The sequence below is a fragment of the Oratosquilla oratoria genome, chromosome 41 (genome assembly GCF_046742065.1).
Source record: "Oratosquilla oratoria isolate Oo_2021 chromosome 41, ASM4674206v1, whole genome shotgun sequence".
NCBI lineage: Eukaryota > Metazoa > Arthropoda > Malacostraca > Stomatopoda > Squillidae > Oratosquilla > Oratosquilla oratoria.
In genome coordinates this window covers 38230586-38239979 of record NC_134817.1, presented here as the reverse complement: position 1 = coordinate 38239979, position 9394 = coordinate 38230586, and the positions used below count along the sequence as shown (strand labels likewise).

The window sequence follows — 9394 nt, the reverse complement described above, 5'->3', positions numbered from 1 at the left end:
TTATGATAGGGTAGACAGAAAGGCACTGAGGGAGGTTATGCAGATTTATGGGATAGGAGGAAAGCTTTTGGGAGCTGTCAAGAGTTTTTATGAGAGTAGTAGAGCTTGTGTCAGGATTAGAAATGGAGAGAGTGAGTGGTTTGAAGTAAAAGTGGGACTTCGTCAAGGATGCGTTATGTCGCCCTGGCTGTTCAACTTATACATGGATGGGGTGGTGCGAGAGGTGAATGCTAGGGTAGTGGGTCAGGGATTGGAGATGGTTAAAGAAAATGGAGAAAAGTGGGAGGTGAGCCAGCTGTTGTTTGCGGACGACACTGCACTTGTGGCAGGGTCAGAGGAGGGATTGAGGAAGCTGGTGGCAGAGTTTGGGAGAGTATGTGATAGAAGAAAGCTAAAGATAAATGTGGGTAAAAGTAAGGTGATGAGATGTACAAGGGGTGAAAGTGGCAGTAGACTGGAAGTGAACATTAAGGGAGAGCGACTGGAGGAAGTGGATAGTTGTAGATACTTGGGTGCAAGTGTAGCAGGAAAAGGTGGAGTGAAGGTGGAGGTAGAATGTAGATTGAGAGAAGCGAGTAAATGCCTTGGTGGATTAAAGAGTGTAATGAGGAATAGACATTTGGGAATGGATGCGAAGAGGAGACTGTATGAAGGAGTGATTGTGCCAACAGCACTGTATGGGGCAGAAACGTGGAACATAAGAGAAGAAGAGAGAAGGAGTTTGAATGTGTTTGAGATGAGGTGTCTGAGAAGTATGGTGGGGGTTACTAGGCTGGATAGAGTGAGAAATGAGGAGGTGAGGAGGAGAACAGGGGTGAAAAAGGATTTGGGAGATAGGGTTGATGAAAGAATATTAGGATGGTTTGGACACATGGAAAGAATGAGTGAAGAAAGACTAGTAAAAGAGGTATGGAAGGCAGATGTGGAGGGAGTGAACATGAGGGGACGTCCTAGGATGAGATGGATAGATGGGGTGAAGGGGGCTTTGGGGAAGAGGGGAATGTCTGTTGAGGAAGGAAGGGAGAGGACGGAAGACAGAGGTGAGTGGAGAATGGTTGTATATGGATGATGTTGTGATTGCATGAGGAGGAATGGGCGGGGGTGTGGGGGGTGGGGTAGTATGTGTGAGTAAATTTTGACACAGCCCGATGGGATTTCTCCCCGTCCTCTCCTTATGTGCAAGGGGGGACGGAGAGGGGGGGGTCGCCGATTAAATGAAGCGGCCTTGCTGTGGATGTGCTGTGTCTTGCGACACTGCTTCTGACCCAGGGCGGTGGGCAGGGTGCAGGGATGACCCGTCATCCAGGAGGTGCTCAGATGAGAGGGAGGGTGGGAGGGGTGTGGAGTGTATTTAGGGATGAAATGGGTGGGAGTGTTTTTATGCCTTTCCCTTTTTGGCTACCTCCCTTGGAAGGGGGAAAAAGCCTTGGTATATGTATGTATGTATGTATATATATATATATATATATATATATATATATATATATATATATACACACAGTAAACCCTCTATATAATGGATCTCGATATACCGGATATCGGATATAACAGACAAAAAATCTGACCGTACAAACCCTCACTATAATGGATTTTCATCCGTTATAGTGAGGGATCATTAGTTATAACGGATCTTCGGATATACGACACACCCCTGTCCCCATAACATCCATTATATCAAGGGTTTACTGTGATTTCTAATCCTACTAATTTCTAATACCAGACAAACTTTGGGATATAATGGACCTGTCCTGTATTTCCATCGGATATAACAGGTCTCTGGATATCACTATAGACCCCTGTCCCTATATTGTCCATTATATTAAGGGTTTACTATATATATATATATATATATATATATATATGTATATATGTATATATATGTATATATATATATATATATATATATATATATATATACACATGTGTGTGTGTGTGTGTCTGTGTGTGTATTTAGCTAGTTGCATTTACCTAATTGTATTTTGTGGGAGGAGAGCTATGCTCGCAGTGACCCGCTATTGTATCTTTCCACATCCAGTTTTTTCTTAAAATCTTGTATAGTTTTAGCACTCACTGTTTCCTCTTTCATTTTGTTCCAGATATCTATCACTCTGTGTGGAAAGCTATTCTTTTTTCAGATCTCTTCTGTAACTGTCTTTCTTAAGTTTCTTCTCATGTCCTCTTGTATTTCTTCTGTCCCATTTTAGTAGGTCATCCCTATCAAGAATTTCCATCCCTTTCATAATTCTGTAAATGGTTATCAAATCACCTCTTTCTCTTCTTTGTTCCAGGGTTGGTAAATTTAGTTTGTCCAATCTTTGCTCGTATGTCAAATTGCAAAGTGGTGATGCCATCTTTGTCATTGCTCTGTGAATTCTTTCCAGTTTCTTATGTTTTTTTTGGTACTAGGTGTCCATAGTGACGCTGACATTCCAATTTTGGTTTTATCAGTATAACTAGTATTTTCTTTACCATTTCTTCATCCATGTAGTCAGAGGTCACTTTCATTGATCTTAATAAGTTAAAAGTTTCTCCGACTAATTTGTTGACATGGTTGTCTGGCATCATGTCCTAGGTACCTTTCAGAGTTTACTTTTTTAACTTCCTTTGTACCAATTTTATATTGTCCCGAGATTCTATTGTTGTGTTTCCAAATTCCATTATACTACATTTCTTAATGTTGAAGTTCACTTCACTCTTTTGACTCCATTTCCAGACTTTGTCCAGTCTTCCTTTGTACTTACTCTCTTTAATAGTTTCACATCATCTGCAAAGATTTTCATATTCACACCTTCATCCATGTCATTTATATAAAAAGCAAATATTTTCTGGGCCATTACAGAGCCTTGGGGGACTCCACTTATCATATCTTCCCAATTTGAGTTCTTATCTCTAAGTACCACCCTCATTTTTTCTTCCATTCAAGAAATCTTTCATACATTCCAATAATTTTCCTTGTATTCCACCTATTATTTCAAATTTTCTTTGTAGCTTTTTGTGTGGTACTTTGTCAAAAGCCTTTTGTAAGTCCAAGAAAGCACAATCTGCTCATCCGTCTCTTTCTTGTGTGTGTATTTACCTAGTTGTAATTGTATTTTATGGGACGAGAACTACGCTCGTAGTGACCTGCTTTTGTATCTCTCTGCATCCAGTTTGTTCTTAAAATCTTGTATAGTTTGGGCACTCACTGTTTTGCCATTTAGTGTGTGTGTGATCCACCACGGTCTTTGGATCATGTGTTGGACTCGTGATCAACAGCTATTTCCCTCCCGGAAGAGAGCTCAAGAGCTCATATATGACCAATCTATGGGTAATACTGCAACCTTACAGGCACACACATCCCCAACTCCCCGCCCACGAGAGTTGGAGTAACAACCTGCACCACAGTGATACTGAAATTATTTCAGCCCTGAGCGGGATTCAAACATGAACCTTCGAAGTGTTAGCCGGGAACTCTACCAACTGTGCCACGTGTGTGTGTGTGTGTGTGTGTGTGTGTGTGTGTGTGTGTGTGTGTTTACCTAGTTGTACTTTACGGAAAGAGAACTATGCTCATGGTGACCCGTCTTTGTATCTTTCAGTATTAAGTTTGTTCTTAAATTCTTGTATAATTTTTGCACTCACTACTTCCTAATCCAATTTATTCCAGATATCCAACACTGTGTGGGAAACTATTCTTTTTCAGATCTCTTCTATAATGATCCTTTTTAAGTTTCTTTTCATGTCCTCTTGTTTTTCTTTTATCCCACTTTAGTAAATCATCTCTATCAAGGACTTCCATCCCTTTCATAATTCAGTAGATGGTCAGTAGATCTCCTTTCTCTTCTTTGTTCCAGGGTTGGTAGTTCAAGTTTGGACAATCTTTTGTTCATATGTCATTCTAGGTTTCTCTCCGAGTTAACTTTTTCAACTTCCTTTGTCCCAACTTCTATAGTCCCTATATTCTATTTTTGCTTTTTCCAAATTCCATTATACTACATTTCTTGATGTCAAAGTTCACTTCACACTTTTAACTTCATTCCCAAACTTTACCCAGGTCTTTTTGTGGTGATTTACAATCTTCCTCTGTACTTACTCTCTTAAGCAGTTTTGCATCATCTGCAAAGAAGTTCATATAACATTCCACACCTTCATCCATGTAATTTTTATATATATGGCAAACATTATCGGAGCCAATACAGAACTTTGTGGGACTCCACTTATCATTTCTTCTCAGGTCGAGTTCTTGTCTCTAAGTACCATCCTCACTTTTCTCCCATTCAAGAAATCTTCCATCCATTCCAATAAATTTTTTTGTACTCCACCTATTATTTCAATTTTTCTTAGTAGCTTTTTGTGTGGTACTTTGTCAAATGCTTTTTGTAAATCTAAGAAGGCACAATCTGCCCATCCATCCCTTTCTTGCATTATTTCTATTAGCCTCAAGTAAAAGGAAATCAAGTTTGTGGCACATGATCTTCCACATCTAAATCCAAATTGTTTTGGATTTAGTATATTCACCTCTTCCAAATGTTTAATCCATTTACTTTTGATAACTTATCCACATATTTTTGCTACTGTGTTTGTAAGGGAGACTAGTCTATAGTTAGTTGGATTTTCCTTGTCCCCTCCTTTGTATATTGATACAATATTTGCATTTCTCCAATCTTGTACTTTTCCTTCTTTGAATGAGAAATCAATTATCTTGTGTATTTTGTCCATTAGTTCATCTATACATTCTTTTACTACAGATTTGCAATTCCATCCAGCCTGTGTGATTTTCTGATGTCAAGGTTGTTTTTTTACTTGGTCCCTTATTTCCTTCTGTGTCAGTTATTTCTTTCACTGGGGGATCTTTCTGTCCTCTCCCAATTTTGTATACTTTCAATTGTGAATACAGATTTAAAATGTTTGTTCATAATTTCAGACATTTCTACATCATCTATATATTCATTATTCCCTTGACGCAGTTTCACTATTTCATGTTTATCTTTTAGTTTGTCATTCACATATCTGTAGAATAGTTTAGGTTGGTCCTTGCATTTTTCTATTATGTCCATTTCATAGTTTCTTTTTTCTTCCCCGTGTATTTTTACATATTCATTTCTTAGTTTTATGTATATTTGCCATTTGCTCATTTTCCCCCCATCTTTTCCAGTCTTTGTCTCTTCTATCTTTAGCCTCGTTACATTTTTGTTGTAGCAGCACTTTATGTACACCCTTTTTTTCTTCTTTGGTATGTATTTGTCTATTCCCTCATAATTTTCTTTTAATATGTTCTATTTCCCTTTCATCTTTGTTTCTTCATTTAAGAAGTTTCCCAGTTTGCATTTTGAAAGAATTTTCTGAGTTTCTCAAAATCCGTTTCATTGTACATTAGTCTTCTTTTTCTATGTTTCTCATTTCTTCTCAAATCAATCTGTTCTTTTAGTTCGAACTCTATTAGTATGTGGTCACCCTTCCTAATTGGTGTCTTGCATTTCATTTTATCCACAATTTCAGGCTCTGATGTAAATATTAAATCTAGTCTCGACGGTTCTTCAGTGTTTCTATGCCTGGTATTTTTCTTTACCCAGTGAGTAAAATATTTTCCCAAAGGTCTTCTCCACCTTTCATTGTCGATTCTTCCCAACATATTTCTTTTGAATTAAAGTCACCCATAATTACTATGATTCCTCCTTTCAGTAATTCGATTAATGCATTCTTTGTATCTTCCAACATTTTGGAATGATCACTATCTGTTCAAGACTGTGTTTTTGGGGGCACATATATTACTATAAATTTTCTACTTTTCATGTCTCTGTTTTCAACTTTAATCATAATCAATTCCACATTATTTTTTCCTCCTGTTAACTTTGTCACATTTAAACCTTTAAGTCAAAAACATGACTCCACCCTGTTTCTCCTTTCTATTTTTTGCCCAATGGTTGTATAGACCTTGTCCCACAGTATTTGGTGGTAGTGGACCTTTTCATTTTGTCTCCACAATTCCCATTATGTCTGGTTTCTTTACTGAGATAGTTGTTTAATTCGCTTAGTCCTGAAATCATGCTGTTAGTATATGTTATCTTTATCTTTTTTAATTTTTTCTTTTCTTCTCTTTTTTGTTTATTATATTCCCCCTTTTTTTTTCTTTTTGATGTACCATTTTCTCAGCCTCATGTCCAGTACTCCCCCCCAAAAAACTCATTCTTTTCAGTCTCCGCTCTTCTCTCGTTTTTTTTTCATTTGCTTCATTTCTAAGTGTCTTTCTCTTTTTCCTCACTGCTCATTTTTTTATCTATACATTTTTGTAATTTTCACTATTTGCTGCCTTTGACAGTACTTCTTCAGCTATCATTTGAGACCTTAGTTGATTTTTAGTGGCCTATACTGTTTTTTTCTAGAGTACTATCCCATTCTATATACTTCTTCTATCTCTTTGTCCATTATCTGTCCTTCCTCTTGTATCTTTCAGAATTGCTTTTTGCAATTTCTTCTTTTTCTCTTTGGTATCTGTGTACATTGTTTATCTTTAATACCATAAACTACAATGCATTTTTTTTTATATCCACTGTGTCTCTTACCCATTTTCCTTTTCTTTAATTACTTTAATTACTGTTTCTTTAGCATTTTTCTTTTACCTGCTGTTGTACTATTTCTTTTAAAGGTTATTTTCTGATTTTCTTGTTCTAGCTTCCATCGATTCTTTATTTCTAGGAGATCCATCTCCTTAATTGTTTTCCCTACTTTCTTGGTCACTGCATGTATTTGTTCTTTGACTTCTTTTTTCAATGCCTCATTTTTACTTTATCTTCATTTTTCATTCTTTCGTTATCACTTCTGACCATATTTAATTTGTTTTTTAGATCATTAAGCTCTTTGTTATCTCGTCATTAGCTCTTTATAGTTGGTTTATCTCTCTGTACATTGCCCTATATTCATCTTTCAAATCTATTTATTCCTTCATCAAATCGGCAACATCCTGATTTCTTAGTACATTTTTATACCTAGTTTCTCTTTCCATATGTAAACCTCTGCCTAATAATCCTCTTTCTTTTGGAAATCCTGAAAAAACATTGGTGTCCCACCTTTGAGTTGATTTCGGGGTATCATTCATGCATATTTTTTTTTGTATTAGCCCCAGCGGTGATTCAACTCTGCTCATGTCCAAACCTCTCTTTGTTGGTTCACTTTTTCTTCTTTCTTCTTTTTCTTTCTCCATTTTGTGTATTTAATACACTATTTACTTGAAACTTATTTTACCATTTCGATCCCTAGATAAACACAACTGCTTCTCTTTCATAAGTACAACTAGGTGTTAACTAAAAAGCGCTGTACAAGAGCTTGTTTTCTAGCCGTTTGCCCATGTCCATTCACGTCTGTGTTTCTCACCAAAGTGTGTGTGTGTGTGTGTTTGTGTGTGACAGAGAGAGAGAGAAAAGAAAATTATATTACATACAGAGGATATCTGTACATACTGTATGAACATGAAACGTTGTGAAGTCCTTAGGTTCAGGGTTTATTGTGCTACTCCATGGAATCTGCCCCTTAAGGACCATGTCTTCAGGATCTACATAATATAAGTGGGGACCTGTAGTTAAGAGGAACATTCTTCTCCTTGGGAACAAGCCCTGAAAAATAGAATGAGTACATTCATGCAAGTATTCATATAAATTTCTTTTGGGTATGACCAATGACAGTTGTAAGAAATACAGTTGAAGTTGGGCCCAGTCCAGAGATCATCCCCTCAGGGTTGCAGCTCTTGATGGAAGTGATGGGGTTGGAGGGTTTTGCAAATGGACAGCATTGCTGTCCATCTTGTAAAATCACCACATGCAGGTACATGTCATTGGTCCCACTATATTCAAGAAAAAATATATTTAAACAAGGCAAATTCTTTCATACATAGTCTATAAGCCATACCTAAACAAGAATCTGAACAGACTAAAATAATAAATCATAAACAAATATATGTATAGCTCCATAACCATAAGTCCATACCTTTCGTTTATAAACAAGACCTTGCTTAAGAATAAGATTTCCTTCAACAAAGCAGTGCCATTTGTTTTCCTTCTTTTGCTTTGCTAATCTCTCTTCATATTCTTCTGGTGATATATCTGCTATGTTTTTCCTTGCTGTAAAAAATACAAATAGTCTTCAAAAAGAAAAAGAAAGAAAAAACTGCATAATCTTCTCTGTACAATCCACATTCTTTCATCAATCAATTTATAGCCTCAATTCTCTCCTGCTAAAGATCTGCTGACACAAGGTAGCCACAGGCATCAGGTTGACCCTAAGTTCATTCACAGAAACATAATACACTCAGCCCTCAAATCTATTTATCTATCTATATACCAAAGGCTTCTTCACCCTTAAAAGGGAGGCAACCAACTCAAAGTCTTGCACCCACTCCCATCCACGTCATGTTTCCCTTTTATCTTAGCTCCTCAATTTAATGGTCCCCCCAATTAATGGATTTTGGAAGCAAGATGCAAAATCAAGTGTCTCAGAATAAATTTCCAAGTCCCCCAACATATCAAGAACCTATCTTCACAATCCTATTGTGTTGTTGGTATGTGTGATAATGTACAATACAGTCTTCCATAATGTGTATAGTATGGGGTTAAGAATTACATCCTGGACTTATCTGTGATGTGGTCATCCAGCCTCTTCTCATAGCTGGACAACCACATTGCAGATAACTGTCCAGGATCCAACACTTAACTCCATACAATACATTATGAAAGACTGCATTATACACAATCAAGCCCACCAACAACACAATGTACATTCTATATGTGTTTGTGGGAAAAAAACCTGTTTCAGCTGTGACATTCCTCAGGGAGACAGAACTGCTTGACCGGACAGTCTAGGGAACAACAACAACAACAATCCTTGGTAAGTCTTAGATTACAGAAAATACTCATATGTTGAATTTACATCAATCAATCATCACCTTGAGTTTCACTAAATGGAAAACCTGCAGCCTCAGAGTGGCTTACAATGGTCCTCAGAACCTCCCACAGATTTTTTTGAGAAGAAACTTTGAGCTGTTGTCTATGTTGTACCTGTGTGGGACTGTTTCTATGTCACTAGTTGTAAATGATAGGAAGAAAAGAGCAATCACTGGCTGTCAGCTCCACATGTATGAAAAAGTGTAAGAAATACAACTTAAGTTAATAGAGGAGATCTTGGGCCCAGTCCAGAGATCAAGTGTCAGCCCCTCAGGGCTGCAGCTCCTGATGGAGGTGAAGGGGTTGACAGCTTTTGAAAATGGGTAGCTTTGCTGTCTATTTTGTAGGATCACAACATTCAGCTACACCTCAATGGTTGTGATTCATCATATTTATTGGACCAAAACCCCCATCCCCAATCTCTTGTTTGTTGAATGAAGGGATGGGTGTAGTCTGAAACGTGTGAGGTTTCTGTGAAGGGA

General features: G+C 37.3%; 1 protein-coding gene across 6 annotated transcripts in view; it reads right to left on the bottom strand.

Annotated features, from left to right (window-relative positions):
- The window catches only part of LOC143021240 (3-phosphoinositide-dependent protein kinase 1-like), a 44434-nt gene that overhangs the window by 1667 nt on the left and 33373 nt on the right, over positions 1-9394 (bottom strand). For 4 of the 6 annotated variants that reach the window (XM_076178622.1, XM_076178624.1, XM_076178623.1 and 1 more), the window contains exons 13-14: positions 7960-8093; positions 7437-7589 (exon numbers count right to left, since the gene is read on the bottom strand). In XM_076178622.1, coding sequence (XP_076034737.1) covers positions 7437-7589; positions 7960-8093 — 287 coding nt within the window. Of the gene's footprint in view, positions 1-7436; positions 7590-7609; positions 7817-7959; positions 8094-9394 lie in introns of those variants that run through there. The other 2 variants (XM_076178628.1, XM_076178627.1) reach the window with 2 other exon arrangements.